Source organism: Cynocephalus volans, chromosome 10, assembly GCF_027409185.1.
Source record: "Cynocephalus volans isolate mCynVol1 chromosome 10, mCynVol1.pri, whole genome shotgun sequence".
Taxonomy (NCBI): domain Eukaryota; kingdom Metazoa; phylum Chordata; class Mammalia; order Dermoptera; family Cynocephalidae; genus Cynocephalus; species Cynocephalus volans.
The window spans coordinates 32,635,497-32,651,406 of NC_084469.1; the positions used below are offsets into that span (position 1 = coordinate 32,635,497).

At 47.3% G+C, this 15,910-nt stretch overlaps 1 protein-coding gene across 10 annotated transcripts in view; it reads left to right on the forward strand.

The window, feature by feature from the left end:
* The first annotated feature begins 3,422 nt into the window (after positions 1-3,422).
* The window catches only part of MINK1 (misshapen like kinase 1), a 51,119-nt gene continuing 38,631 nt past the window's right edge, over positions 3,423-15,910 (forward strand). For all 10 annotated transcript variants that reach the window (XM_063111358.1, XM_063111359.1, XM_063111364.1 and 7 more), the window contains exon 1: positions 3,423-3,676. In XM_063111358.1, the coding sequence (XP_062967428.1) occupies positions 3,620-3,676 (57 nt within the window). In that variant the 5' untranslated portion in view covers positions 3,423-3,619. The remainder of the gene's footprint in view (positions 3,677-15,910) is intronic.

Below are 15,910 nucleotides of genomic sequence, written 5' to 3' on the forward strand. Positions count from 1 at the left end.
AGAATTAAAAATATAGTCCTTCACTCACACTAGTCACATTTCAAGTGCTCAATAGCCACTTGCTGCTAGTGGCTAACAATTGGACAGTGTAGGTATAGACTATTCCCATCACTGCACAAAGTTCTACTGGACGGTACTACTCCTGAGGAAAGAGATAGAATCAACGGCACAGTCTGTGGAAGAGTATAACATACACCGAATTGAGGACAGTTACCTCCCAGGAGGAGTATACAGAGAGAGCTTCAACTCAATTGGTAACTTTTATTTATTAAACTGAGTGGTAAGTATATGGATTACCTGGAATATATATATATATATACACACACACACACACACACACACACACACACAGAGTGTACACACATATACATATTCATTACTTTTTGTATGTCTGAAATATTTTACAGTTAGAAAAAAGTTCAGCACACATCTCGGCTCTTGCCCTTCATTCCCTCAGCCTCACTCCCCGGTCTCAGAATTGACCACAGAAGCAGGAAGAACCAAGGAGAGTAGAGTGAAGAGTTTAGGAAGCCTTCCTGGAAGAGGGGTGTGCTGGGGGTGATGGCATGAAGAGAGGGGATGATGTTGCTCTGCCCCAGCCTCTCTTTTGAGTCCAGCCCTCCAATTCTCTCAAGAAGCCATTTCCAAGCAAGAAATTCCACACATAGCGGTCTCCTGGCACTAATTGGCATTCTGTTAATTAGCCTCATTGTCAGTACTAAGTGCCTCTTTCCCTTGGGGAACCATTACCTGTTAATAGTGGAATGGGGTGGAGGCAGCAGCTGCCCACAGCTGGGCCAGGGGCTAGGTAGGCTTCCGCTTCACACTATCTGCCCTCCCCTCCTTAGTCCTGGAGTTTCTTGAATGGAGGCCCACCAAGATGCAGGGAGCCAAAGCAGAGGGCTCAGAATCAGAAGAATTGGCTCTAGACCCAGAATGGAGAAAGAGCCCAGTCTTCCAAGGTGGGCGGGAGGCCCTGAGGGCAACTGGGCCTGTGCAAAGTGTTCATTTATCCTCCAGGTGTCCTATAATTAGTGTTATTTTTCATATTTTAACTTTTCTTGATGCCTGGTCCAGAGCTCCGGACCTCCACCATATTGTCTGTTTTAAAGTTTTTATTATGGGCAACTTCAAATACATACAAAAGTAGAGAATAGGATAAAGAACCCTCATGTATCCATGTATATCCATGTCTCCATACTCCAGCTTCAATAATTATCAGCACAGGGCCAATCTTGTTTTCTTCCCTCCTCACGCCCCAGATTACATTGCCTCTTGAGGCTTGGGTGGCCATTTATTCCATCCCTGTCATCTTGATTTGCTCATTCATTCATTTAGTATCTATTAAACACTCTTATGAGTCAGCCATCAGTAAACTTATTGAGTACCTAGTATATGCCAAGTGCTTTACATACATAATTTTATTTTATCCTAACCTCCCTATTATTATTATCTCTGTTTTACAGACAGAATTGAACCTCAGAGAGAGGTTAGTGATTTGCCTAAAGTGCTAATTTCAAATTTGATGTGTTTTCCTACTATCCCAAGGTCTTGACCTTGAACAAGTGCAGTGCCTACCCAGACAACAGATGCCTTCATTAACTTTAGTGTTACTAATCTCTAGTGGGTGCCAGACCCTGTGCTGAACAAGACTGACATCATTCTTGTCTTTAAGGAAAGTCAACGGATATTTACAAAGTCAGGCAACTAAAACAGAAGAGCCAAACTCAGCCTTAGCGGGTCAAGGAAGGCTTCATGGAGGAGGTGGCTTAGACAAGCAGGACAAAGCAAAGAGCAGTGGGAGTGAGTATCGATGGGCTGGGGAATATTTTAGGGAGAAGAAACAGTTAAGTGCAAAGGTTGGGGGGAAAGTATGTTGAGTTCTGGGAACTGTGAGTAGAGGATTTTAGTATGGCTGGAACATGTGAGGTTGAACAGTGGAGTGATGAAAAATAAGGCAACGAAAGTCAAGGGTTTGTATCCCCTTACCGGTCGGCCGCCAACCAAAAAAAGAAAAGAAAAAGAAGGCAGGGGAAGCGGCCAGAATCTTGAAGGGCCTTTGATGCCACACTTTAGACTCTACCCAGAAGACAGTGGGAGCCAGCAAAGGACCTGAAACAGGTGAGTGACATCAAATTTGAGTTTCAGAAAAGTCACTCTGGGTATAGAGAACTAACTTGAGGGGGTCAGGCAGAGAAGCCAAGTAGGAGGATAAGGGTCATGGAGGTGAGTGAGAACAGTGATTCGGACAGGGAAAATGGCAAGGTAATGGGTTGGCAGTAACAGTAGGAGAGCAAGACAGGATGTGCATCCAAATGTGCTGAGGAGAAGGGCCCAGAAAGCAGGACTTTTCGTTCAAATTCTAACTGAAGTTTGTATGAAGGCTGGTAGTGGAGACTTTCAGAGGTAGTGTTGGTGCTGGAAGAGGTCTTGAGGATCATACAGGCTCCCCTCTCAACTTCGCAGTGAAAGTAAAGCCCAGAGAAGCAAAGCAACCTGCTCAAGGTCACACAGCACGTCAGTGGCAGAAGATGACCTTATTCTTACACAGTTATTACCCAGTCTCCAGTGAGGCTAATGGCTGGGAGTGCTGTGTCAACATGACTAGATCTAAGGTGACCCAAGCAAGGTTTGAAGGGATTGGACACAGATTCCTCCTCTTTCCCTCCACCACCTCTTCCCTCATGGGTGACTCCAGTGATCACTTAATGAATTGTTGAAACAGTTCCTTTGTGTAGCGGTATAGGTCTGCAGTAGGATTCCCTATTCTAAGATCCCCTCCTCAGTACCCCCCAACTCCATCTGGGGAAAGGAGTAAAGGGCCTTCTGGTGTCCCCCTCCACCCACTAACTCCCGCCTGGTTTTTCCAGCCAAGTTCTCACGGAGAGGCCCCTCCCTCAGCGGCTCCACTGTTGCCATGGCATTTGGGTGGGTGGACAGCCCGCCCTATCTAGAGGCTACCCAGCCTTCGCGTGGGGAGTTACCATAACAACCCCCCTAGCAATAGAGGGGGTTGGGTCCCGCCCCCATCCCCCGCAAATAGAGAGGTGGGTGGCTTGATTGGCAGCTGGGCACACGAAAGAAGGAGGGAAAGGGAAAGAGAGGCGTCAAAGGAGATCTAAGAAGGAAACAGGGGAGAGAAAACGCAAAAAATAGGTAAAAGGAAGGAAACACGTGTGCGCAAGCGCGCCAGCTGGTGGGCGCGCTCCGCGGCCGCCTCGGCCACCGCCCACTTCTTTCACGCCAAGCTCGCGCGGTCGCTCAGTCCTCGCGCGCGCCTTTCGCCCGCTCTGCTGCGCCTGCGCGCAGGTGTCGGCGCTTAGGGGGAGGGGGAAGCCGGCGCGCTCGCGTCACGTTCCCTCTTCCACCCTCCCGGTGCACGGCCGCTCCGCGCCTGCGCAGGAGAGTCGGGCGGCTCGGGTTGCAGGCTCCGGGGCGATAGCTCCTGTCAGTCGGTGGGTCGGTCCTCCCGCCGGCCCTTCCCCCTCCCTGTTCTCCGGGGGAGGCGCGGCGGAGTCCGCCCCCAGGGTCCCCCGATGGGGGAGAAGCGGCGACGGCGGCAGTGGAATAACCGAGCCGGAGCGTGAGCGGCCCCGGGGCCCCGTTCCCCGCGGAGGCCATGGGCGACCCAGCCCCCGCCCGCAGCCTGGACGACATCGACCTGTCCGCCCTGCGGGTGAGCGCGCCGCCCCCAGCCTCGCCCTGCTTCCTGTCCCCGCCGCAGCGGAGGGAGCGGGGTGGCTGCATGCCTCACGTGCTCCCTGGGCGCCCCCACTACCAGCCCCGTTCCCCTCGGCGACCCCTGCCCTTTTCCCGGGCTCCCGCCGCTGCTGGGCCCCCGCCCTCTACTACCCTTCTCTCTCCACTCGCTGCAGATTCTGGGAGCCAGTTCAGTCCCCACCCTGTGGTGCCCCGCCCCCACACTTCCTTGCCACCCTACCTTTACTCTGGGGGTTCGGGACCCCCTACATGCAAGGTGTTGGAGGGTCGCTCTCTGGTTTTCCTAAACTTAGGCCCCCCCCATCATCTGCAGAATCTTTATTGTGGCCCCTCACCTCCTCTTGGCCCTCTTTCCACCCTTGCCTTTACTTAAATCTCCTTCCTCCACCTCCTCTTTCCCGACTTCTCGAATTTTGACTTTGCAACTGTCTTGACAGCCTCCCCCTCATCCCTCTTTTATCTTCCTCGCCCACCCCTGAATTGCATGTCTTCCCTGGTCGGAATTCCAGCCTCCCCACTCCACTCCACCCCACCCCTCCCCTCCTACCGTCTCCGTCAATCCCACGTTCGGTTTTCCCTATCCCCGCTCTCCTGTTTCAAGTGCAGCAGTCCAGAACCAGGCATTTCCGGTCTCAGGGTCCCTGAATATTCCATTACCAACTCTGCAGCAGTGTGGGGCTGGGAGGGCAGACAAGTGCACTCGAAGAGCAGGGGAAGCATTCGTTCTCTTCAGAACTCCAGCAGGGCTGGGAAGAGGATGCTTATGTATGTGTACACACACAAAACACATGCTGCATGTGGTCAGTCCGGAGGTTCGGAAAAGCGGTGGGTATTTGTAAATTCGCAAGTGGAGCTCTCTCAAGGGAGGGGCTCACTGGGAAAGGGGCTGAGAGGAAACAACTGCAGCAGGAATTTCTTCGAAATACTCGTTTATTATCCCTCGTGGGGCACATACACGCTCTCGTTTAGGAGCTTTCAGTAGCACTTATGTATTTTTCTTCAGCAGAGAGCTTTGGCTTAAGGCGTGGCTTAGTGATTTCAAGGTGAACACTCCATACTACCACCCAGGTGGTGCTTCCATCCTGTGCCCTTCCAGCTTTCTCAACAGGCCAAGGCATGCAAAGAGCAGGATTTCCCATCTCTAGGTTAGCTTCTCTGGAGACCCTTGTTCATATTGTCTTCTGGCTTTTGAGGTAGCCAGGGAACATGGCCAGTAGCAGGAAAAGGCGGTCAGCCACACAGGTGCCCCGGATATGACTGGAGGGGAGAGGGAAATTGAAGAGAGCAGAGTCATGTTGTTAATTGGGTTTCTCTAGGTGACACAGTTTTTTTCTTGCCATTCAGGTCATAAGTTGTTTGGCGCAATATTGGGCTATGAGACCTGACTTGCCGGAGAGAAGGTGATAAGTTGGTGGGGAGAGAGACTGAGCACAGAATTTTTGTGTGTGTGTTTGTGTGTGTGGATGGGGAGAGGGTCCGAAGGCTTTAGGATGGAGATTCTTTAGGTCCTTTTAGCCAGTGTATAAACTGGCATGCTCAAGTCAGTTGGGATTTAAGATGGAAATCCAGGCTCTAGGGAGATGTCCCTTAATGTGCTCCACTCTGGGGTGAACCCCTGCCTTCCCTTCCCACCTTGATTGTTGATTAACTCTGGCTACAGGTTCCTTTGCCTGTGGTGAAATACAGTAAGAAATGGGTGATCACTTGCAAGAGCACATGGTGAAACAAATACAATAAGAAATGGGTGATCACTTGCAAGAGCACACAATGAAAAAAAAATGGGTTGGTCCAAAGCATGACCTTTGGTTTTAACCTTGTGGGACTCCGCTTGAGCTTCTTTTTTCTTTTACTCTCTTCTGGTAGTTTGGCCTGGACCCTCAACCTGGGATTTCCAGCAATTCTGCAAATACCCTCTGACCTTGGATGTGATATTTCCCTTCTGGATTTCTGTGCATGAAGCAATGTTAGCCTCCTTCCTCAGTTGCTCCTGCTTTACTCTCCTCTCCTGCTCCTCAGGAGAGCCGGGTGACCTGCTCCCAGTTTTTCTGTCTGTCCTGCCTTATGCTTCTTAAGAAAGCAGTCAGCTTTCCCGTCTACCACCCTAGTACTCTAGAGCTTGAGGGAGAGCTGTAGTTTCTTTGAAATAGGGCTGCAGAGGGCCTGCTTTCTCCTTGCTGCTGACCTTTTCTCAGAACCTGTTCCCTCTACTCCACCTCAGAAAGCTGCTGAGGCACTGTTGAGCAGCTTGCTCAGTCATCTCTTCTTCTGGTCCTGTCTGTTGTCCAGTGAGAAACGTTAACCTGGAGAATTAGCAACAAAGCATGTCTCCCTTTACTACTTCATTTTGTGGTGGGGGTGGGGGTGGAGGTGGGGGATGGGAGAGGTGTTCCAGCATTTATTAGCTGGCCTTAAAGCCCAAGGTGTCTTTCTCCTCTGGCTTTAAGATAAGGCTTGGTTTTCAGGAAGTGATAAGAGTAATAGTCCGATATTAGGGAAGATTGAATTGCATTAATCTCTTAGCCATGTGTGGGGAAGCCAGATGGACCTGCCACTTTGTGACTACAGCCACATGATCTCTTTGAGGCTCCATTTCTCCACCAGCATGGTAGGGAGAAGCATGGGTGGAATTGTATTCCTAAGATCAAGTCCTGGCTTCCTCACTTACTGTGTAACCTTGGCCTTGCTCCCCTGTCTCACTTGACTCCCCTTACTGCAGATTCTGCAAAAAGCCTTACCTCTCTAAGCTCCATTTTCTCATCTCTGTAGTGGGGATGGTAATGGTACTGAACTCAGAGCTGCTGAGGATGAAATACTGCATGTTAAGTACTTAGTCTAGTTCCTGGCACATAGTGACCATATATGTGGTGCCCCTTATTGTTGTTACTGCTATCAAATGGCAATCAGAGAAGCCTTTTTTTGTTTTGTTTTGTTTTTTAAAGATGACTGATAAGGGGATCTTAATCCTTGACTTGGTGCTGTCAGCACCACGCTCTCCCAAGTGAGCTAACCGGCCGTCCCTATATGGGATCCAAACCCATGGCCTTGGTGTTAATCAGCACCACACTCTCCCAAGTGAGCCACGGGCCGGCCCTAAGAATATATCTTTTCTGAGATGTTTTTGGAATCAGACTTTGTCTTGTGGTAAACAGAGTTCTGGAAGCCTCCATTTGAATGATTCCCTTGAAGTAAAGTTAGGATCATCCAAGAGAAAATTTGGGCCTTTTGTTTCAAACCTTTTATGTGTCCAACCTTGGTTATATTCCAAAAGAATCTTCTGACTTGGAACTCTTGGCTTCTCACAAAGGATAAGTATCAGCGGAAATGGATAGGACATGGAGGGGGCAGACCCCAGCCTGACCTCTCTCTCTTCACACTGTTCATTTTGGTTGACCCACTTCATAAATCAAACAACTTCTCCTTACTGCCCAACCAGCTAGAAGTTTTAGACTGCAGTGTCCTTGAAACTGTAAAGTTGTGTTCAGGGTTGCTGTATTGAAATTATATCATGGAGCACATTCAAGAGAGACTTGTTGCTAGGTGGTAGTTACTGACAGCAATGTTCTTTTTCAAATGATTTTGTGTTGTTGTGTCTGTTTTTTTGAGAAGTCTCTTCTCCTTCCTTTTCTTTTCATGCGGCTGTGGATCCAGCACCACTTGGAAAGCTGGCAGTTCTGGGCATGTATTTCTAGGCTGCTGAGCAACGTGGGACTGTTACTGTTTTCTGATGTGCTAGCTGTCCAAATGTTGAGGACAGATGCCTTAGGCAGGAGAATGGGAAGACTGACCTCCTGCAGCAGAAATAAAGGCATTAAGTAGTGACTTTTTTTCTCTCTAAAGAACTTCAAAGGGGGAGCGGGGCCCTTTGAGGAATTCCTGGCATTTGGAATGAAGTGAAATGCAGCTTTAGCAAAATGATGGAAGGAAGATTACAGAGAACTTTGCTGGAGCTAGATGTTCAGCCATTCCTCAAACACCACCCTTTATGCTATGGGATAGGACAGATCACCATAGCTCTTAGTCATACACGGAGGGGAGATTCTCTGGAAGAGTGAGGTTTTGACAGTTAAGATAACAGTAAGGGGCCGAGCCCGTGGCGCACTTGGTAGAGTGCTGCGCTGGGAGCGCGGCAACGCTCCCGCCGCGGGTTCGGATCCTATATAGGACTGACCAGTGCACTCACTGGCTGAGTGCCGGTCACGAAAAAACGACAAAAAAAAAAAAAAAAAAAAAAAAAAAAGATAACAGTAAGAAGGTCACCAAGAGAGCCAGCTGGTTCACCCTCTCACTCTTGCCCTAAGAGCTCAGTTAACACTATGTTCCCTAGAATCCTGATTTCACGTCTGGCATCCATTCCTCTCAGCATTGAACTGTGTGCCTAAGACAGGGTAACACACAACTTGGATATGTAGAGCATCCTTGCTTGTCATTTAGGGGACAAGATGGGAGGAAGTGAGCAACTGCTCTTGACAAGCTTGTGTTCTGGCATGGGTCTATAAATAAAGAATGCAGTAACTTCTAAGCCCAGAAACATAATACAATTCTGGGACTAAAAAGCATCTCCAGAAGCCATCTGATAGTCTGCCTGCCTAATCTTTCTGTCTCCAGACAAAGTTGAATCAGAGAAAGTTATCAATAATATCCTTTCCTGCATCAGTCACCAAGCATTGTCAGTCTACTGTGTCAAAAATCAGGTTCTAGATACTATGGGAAGGATGTAACACTGTGTGTGCTCTGGGAAGCTACTGTTATTGCTTTCCTCAATATCTTAGAACTCTCAAGGTAGGGACAATTTTGTTAAATTTGACTGCAAAGAATTACACTCATTTTCTGTTGTCCAGTGGTCAGTCATCTTGAAATCTGATATTCAATTTCCACCCCCTTCAGCACCCAATTTATACCATTATCCCTCTCACTCTTTTCTTTCCTAGGTTGAAGAAATAGAACAAAAAGTAATCAGGCTATTAAGTCCATTCTGAAAGCATTTCTTGAATTCCCACACTGTATAGGAAAATGGAGAAATGTTACTTGGTAAAAGACTTGGACCCTGTCCACAGCTCACATTCCTTCTGTCCTCTCTCCAGTTCTTCTTGCCATTTTCCTCCCAACCACCTAGTCCTTGACTTGAGTGTGGGATTCTCTCATCTATAGAAAGCTCCTCTAAAGGGTAATTGGAAAGGTACTTGAGGCTCTTTGTTCTTGTTAAGGGTAGGGAATAGTGGAGGGAGGAGAGAAGAAAGGGGTAGGATTGTAGTGATCCAAGTGAACCTCTGGATATTTTGTCCAGTGGCCAGACAGCCTGATGTCCTTGCTAATTGTGTGTGGGCATGGGGAGGGTGGTAGGATTTCGTGTTCTGTTTGAGGAAAGTTCTAGAACTAGGCACAGAGGAAACAGTGGTGAACAAGCCAGACCTGGGTCTTCTACAGTCTAGTAATAGGGAGAGACATTACTCACATAATCATATGTATACAATACATATATTATAAATATATAATTGCAAGCCATGGTAAGGACTGTAGCAGAAAACTTTAGCATGCTATTATTATGTATAACAAGAATTGTTTTTACTTTTTACAAGACAAAAATATTTGGTTGGCTTATTGAGAGAGACATAAATTACATCAGAAAGCCAAGCTGGCATTACTACAGAAAGGATAGAGGTGAACCAGCAGGTAGAGTTTGGTGATGGCCAAAATAGGTAGACCCTGGAATGGGGCCATTTTTAGAGTGGAGCATTTGGTAAGCAGCCAAGGGCCAGGAGTCTGAGGATGGAGTGGAAACTCCAGGCTTAACTTCCAAAAGGATTTCTTCTGAACCTTCCTATAGGAGGGAAAAAATAGTGTATTTGTTTGAAAAGGTAAAGGCTTGTATATGGAAAGGGTGTATGACTCCCTTTTTTGTTCATTGGGGGAGGGTCTTTGAGTACTGGGTCTGTGGACTCACATGTGGTTCTGCAGAGGGTGGGTTGAGTGTGCACGTTGCCTAGAGCTGGTGTATGAGGCAGAAGGGTGCATCACTAGATGTTATTAGCCTAAGTGGTGGCTAGGGTTTGGAAGGTAGGTAAAGCCTCATGGAAATAGAAACAAGTAGGTCCGGCGTTAGGTTAGTTCCTGTGGTCTGTGGGAAGTGGTATTCTTCCTAACATTAGAAGATACTGTATATAAATACATGAGACTCTCAATTTACATTGTATACAAGTAAAAGATGAGTGGGCTGTGGAGGGGGAGTGTTACTGATTTTGCATGTTTGAAATGAAATAGGGTTGGAGAAGCCACAAGTCTTGAGCTCTTAGAGGAGCCAGACTCCAGGAGCAGCTTGAATGTCAGGAAGATAGCATCACATGAGATGGTGGGATGAGCTATGAGAAGTAGTTGTTGGTGCAGCTTGTGGGAGGAACCTGAGTGGCTGGAGAGAGATGAATGGAGCAAATGGGTACTATTTGCCTAAGAAAAATGGTGATGATTGGTGAGGCAGGAGGCAAGAAGACCTTTGACAGAGTAGGTAGGTAAGACCTCAAACTATCTGAGAAGTTCATGTCCTCATAGCAGGAGACTCTTGCAAGGCCAAAGGTGTATGGCGTTTCTGTAGTCACAGCAGGGAACCCCTGCACTCAAAGTCTGTGACTAAGTATACGTGGCAGTGAATGCTTTTTGGTTCTGTTTGGGCATCTCCGCTTTGCCTTTGGGATGAGAAGTTCTCCTTATAGCAGGCCTGATATTGGCTGGTCCTCTGAGGGAGAATGGGAAAATTTTTCCACCCTTTTCTACCAGGAATCTTTTTTTTTTAAAGATGACCGACCGGTAAGGGGATCAGCATCCCACTCAGCCAGTAAGGGAGCCGGCCATCCTAATATAGGAGCCGAACCCATGGCCTTGGTGTTATTAGCACCGCACGCTCCCGAGTGAGCCACGGGCCAACCCCTACCAGGAACCATTTGAGGATGGGATTTGAAGGGCTTGGACTGCCGAACTGCTCTTGGAAGCACAGATTGAGAGGAGTTTTCCATGAACAGCAGTCCTTGCAGGGCAGATTGAGGATTAGTAGGGCTGAGTGAAGAAAATTCCACCTCCTTCAAGGGCCACCTCAACTATTTTTTTCCACAAAGCCTCCCCTTACTGTGCCAACCTTGCTGATCACATCATTCTCTTTCTCGCAGACCTGATGATTTAGCATTTGATTACATGTTGCCTTATATTGAATAATGTTTTATGGTCTTGTTTTTCCTACCACTTCCTTATGTTTAAGGACTGTGATCCATATCTCCTATTGATCCCTTACCATGCCTATAAAAATGCTGAGCACGAAGTAGGGGTTCAGTAATTACTCGGTGAGAGATGTGGATCTAAGTATTCCCGTAACTTGTCCTTTTCTATTAGATTCAGTCCACAAGCAATAAAGGGTGCCTAGGACATACTGGGCACTGTGAGAAAAAAGCAGTACAGGTGCTTACTCAGTGATTCTCAACCAGGGTGGCACTGCTCTCCAGGGGGTGTTTGGAAATGTTGGGGAAGGAGGTTTAATTGTGACTGTCTTGGGAGCTCTAACAGCATTTAGTATGTGAGGATCAGGGATGTTAACCATCCTGCAATGTCAAAGACAGTGATTTAAGAATTTTTTTTCCCACCCATATTGCCACTAGTGAACTAGTTATGGACATGGGAGAGGCCAGGGGAAGAACTAGACAGGTTTCTTCCATAAAGTAGGGAGTAGTTCTTAAGTCCCCTTGTTTATTTCTTTCTGGGTGGAGAGAGGAAGGTAGGCTCTAAATTCTTTGTGTGTATGGCACATATCTCCCCTAACAGCTTTTATCTATGTGCCAGCACACCTCTGAAGTTAAAATGGGTAGGCTCCAAGCCAGGCTGTAAGGAAGATTTTCATGTTCTCTCTTCACCACCCACCCACTCTTTCTTTAAAGCCACATTTGTAAGAAAGTGGCTGAAGCATGCAGTACTTGGTCTTTTAATTCCAAGTGGTTCAGGAAAGAGTCTTCAGGAAAACAAGTGGACAGGGTGCCCCAAAGCCTAAGCAGCCAGAGGCAGAGTTTGAAAGAGGGGCATCATATTTGTCCCTTCTCTTGGGTCTTTTCATCCTACAGTTGTCCCTTTTGCAGGGCAGTGACCAGAGGGTAGAAGGCATCTTGCCCAAGTGGATCCTCTGGGGGCAGGTGAGCGGTTGGGAATAGAACAGCTGATCTGGTCAAGCTGGAGCTGTGCAGCAAGCTGCCTTGCCCTTCTCACTATCTCCAAGCCTGAGTTAGGAGGGCAGAACTTGATAGGCCCCTGGCCTTGTTCAGCTGAGGTTTGGAGCAGCTGAAGAAACTCCTCTAACCTTAACAAGGTCACTCATGGTGCAGACTACCTGAGCCTCACATGTTGAGGCAGGGTTGGGAAGAATAGGCACTATATGAATCAGAAGTCTGTTGGTTCTGTATCCTTTTAGACCTCTACTAAGCCCTTCTTTTTCTGTCTGTCTTCAGTTCCAAACAAAGATTGCTCTTATATAAGTCATTTATATTGCAACGTGGATTCCTTTCAGAAGGGGGGATTTGGGGTTGGAATAAGAACAATAATGAGCACTTACTATGCAGTAGGTTCTTTCCTTATGTAATCTCATTATCCCTCACAATAACCCTTTGAGATTGGTGATATTAGCCTCTTTTTTTTCTTTTTTTTTTTTTTGCTGCTGCCAGTGCAGGGGTCGAACCCTAGACCTTGGTGTTATCAGCACCACACTCTAACCAACTGAGCTAACTAACTAGCCAGCCCTTATCCTCATTTTCAAAATGAAGAAGCCAAGGCTTAGAGAAGTTAACTTGGAAGATAAATAACTTGCCTAAGTTTGGACAGCCAGTAAGTTGCAGAGCCCAGATTCAGACTCAAGTCTGGTCACTCCAAAACATGAGCTTGTGTTCACCCCTGTGCAGTTAGAGGCCTGCTCCCAGGTGTCAGGGTACATGTGTGTGTGGGTGCTGAGGGGAGGGCAGGAGAGGGCAGTGTATAGCTGGCATTCTAGACCAGTATCGTTTTCCACTTGAGTTAATTGTAAACGTGTAATATTCTGTGACCTGTGGTAAACAGGCTCTGTGGGCTTGCTGAGGGATTAATGTTTCTTGGTAAAGTGTTTGGAGAAATATAGCCTGTTTCATGGATTGGAGACAAACTATATGAGAAATAGTTACTGCCCTCCAGTAGCACATGGTCTTGATCTGTGTCTTGGTAGAGGACAGGTTTTGCTTGTATACCTGGGACTTTTTTGAAAAAGAGGAGGAAGTAAGTGACTTTAGCTTGAGCCTTTGGGAACTGCTGGGGAGTTGGCATTGGTGGGCACATGCTGGAAATACAAAGCTCTGTGGGCCTGTGCCCAGAACTGATAGAGATTTCTGGATGTTCGGCTACTGGGCAGAACACTTTAAAGACTGGAAGAGAAGGACATGCAAAAGAATTCAGAAGATTTAGTCTGGAGGAAAGAGATGAGTAATTCAGAAGTCCTGTTCTTCAGAGGGAGGAAAGAAAGGCTGTCTCATTTCAGCACACCCTTAAAAAAAATTTTTTTTGTGTGGTAAAATATACATAAGACTTACCATTTTAATCATTTTTAAGTGTGCAGTTCTCTGGCATTAAGTACATTCACGCTGTTGTGCTACCGTCACCGCCGTCCATCTCCAGAACTTTTCCATCACCGCAACTGAAACTCTGTGCTCATTAAACCCTAACTCTCCGTTCCCTCCTCCCCAGCCCCTGGCAGCCACCATTCTACATCTCATCCTCCCGTGTGTGTGCAGAGTTGGGCAGAGGGCCTGACGTGCTTAACATCTGTTGAGTCAGGTGAGGTGAACTGTCTCAGAAGTTCACATGTCATCAGCCAGCCCAGAGCACTTCTCTTCCTCTCGGCTCTAATGCAGGAGGATAGGCCTCTGGAAGGGATTATAAATGAAACAGCTGCATAGAATCACAAGCGGATCAAGCAGAGGAAAGAGAAGTTAAGGGTTTCTCTTCCGTATTCAGCTCCTGTTGATAGCAACTTACTTTCAGGTTTTGTTTTTATGCTTATATTCATCATTTTGCGTGTTCTCAACCTCTTACGTCATCTCATCCTGTGGGTCTAGTGGGTAGGGGCAAGAGGAAGTGGGAAAGAAGGTCACTTAGGGGATTAAAATAGTAAAATTTAACAGCATTTCTGCATTTGTGTGTGAGGGGGTACATATGTTAAAGGAGAGTCACCCTCCTGGGCCTCCAGGCCTAGACAGTTTAGAGCCAGGTCAGGCTCTGTATCCATCTGTGGTGTCCGCACCGCTGGACAGACCCAGAGCATGACCTAGAATTGAGTCGAGTCTCTTAGAAACAGGGTGATCAATTCAGTGGCCTGCCCAGCCTCCTCACTTTCCCCATCCACACCATTTAAAGTTTCTACATTGGCCTTATGGGAGGAAGAGAGAAAAAGAAGGGAGTGACAGGGGTGTGTTCAAGTTACGCCAGTAGAGAGGGCAGGAGAGCCACCCTAGAGAGGACTGTCTTAGAAGTCAAAATCCAGGCCACAGAGGCCTCTAGGTGGTAGATTGGGGTGGTAGCTATATTAGGCCATTTCTGTTGCTTATAAAAATATACTTGGAACTGGGCAGTTTTAAGAAAATGAAATTTATTGCTTACAGTTTCAGAGGCTGGGAAGTCCAAAGTCCAGGGAATACATCTGGTGAGGGTCTTCATTGGTGGTGGCTTTACAGCAACTCAGGGGTCTCACATGGCAGAAAATGACAGAGCAGAGAGAGAGAGAGAGAGACTCAGGTGCTCTCCTTTTAAAGCCCTCAGAACTACACCCAGGGCTACCATTAAACCATCAACTTGATCACCTCTTCAAGGCCCCACCTTTCAATTACTGTAATAGGATTTCCCACCGTCAACAGTTACAATGGGGATTAAGTTTTGGGGGGACATTCAACCCAAGGCAGTGTCTTAGGGAGCGCTGTTCAGAGCTGTGCTTTTAGTTTACCAGACAAGAGCCTGCAGTACATGAGACCTCTGTGTTTCCTCAAAATAGTGTGGGATCCCAAGGATTGAGTATTTATAAGGTCTTTTTCTCTGTCTGTTGTATACAGGCGTAGAGAACATCTTTTCCAGGGGCTGCCCAATACCGAATGGCCCTTCTCACCAGTTCTTCTCCCTGCAATCTAAAGCCTACTTTTTTCTTAGATTGAACCAAGTATGAATTGGGACCGATTGTTTTCCTTGGACTGAGCCTAGACTACCCAACCCTGGTGATCAAATTTTGAATGAAGGAATGTTCCAATCGCTAACTCCTAGAAACACTATCTTCTTTAGATGTTATCCTATATTCTGGCATTATGCACTGCCTGGATATTGTTATCATCACCACCAGTAATAAAATTAAAAAGTGATTTAAGTGCTTGTGTTTAAAGCAGAGACTCTACAGGCCATCTTCCATTTTAAAAGGTGTCAGCCATAAACCAATGTCTCAGAGCTAGTTAGAGCTGACTTCCTATACTCACATGCTAATCACTCCGCTGTATTGGCCCAGTTCTCACCAGAAAGGAAGAGCTCATGTGATTGGTCAGCCTGGGGTCCAGGGTGTGGTCTTTGCAGATGAAGTATGTTTCACAAGTTAAAGGTAAATGCCCCTGCTACTACTCAGATTCCCTGCTCTGGTCTCCTAACCTCAGATTGGGTAAAATTGACCATCTCTAGAGAGCTCCCAGTGGAGGCCTGCCGACACAAGGGGCCTTTCCAGCTTGGGTAGCTGCCTTTGAGGCAACATGATCCATGGAGTGAGCATGGCATCAGGAGCTGGGCGACATGGCTCTAGTTTCAGTTCCATTTCTAGCTCACATCTCTCTGGGACTCGGTTTCCTCACCTGCGAGACGAAGGGATAGGGACTGGGCCTTTTAAGCAGAGAGGCTCAGTCAGAATCACCTGGATAGCCTTTAAACCTGCATATACCCAGGCTCTGCCCCCGTCCCCCCAGGTGATTCAGTCAGTCCAGGGTGGGGCCCTGGTATGTGCGCTTTCCCAAGTGAGTTGATGCAGGTTTCCTGCTGAGAACTACAGGACCAGGTGATCCCTAAAGTCCCTCCAAAGCCAGGGGTCCTTGTTTCCTCCCTCCCTTCCTAAAAATCTGAGTGCCTACTATGTGGCATGCTCTGTTCTTAATACTGACTTAAACATATGACTAGATCAGAG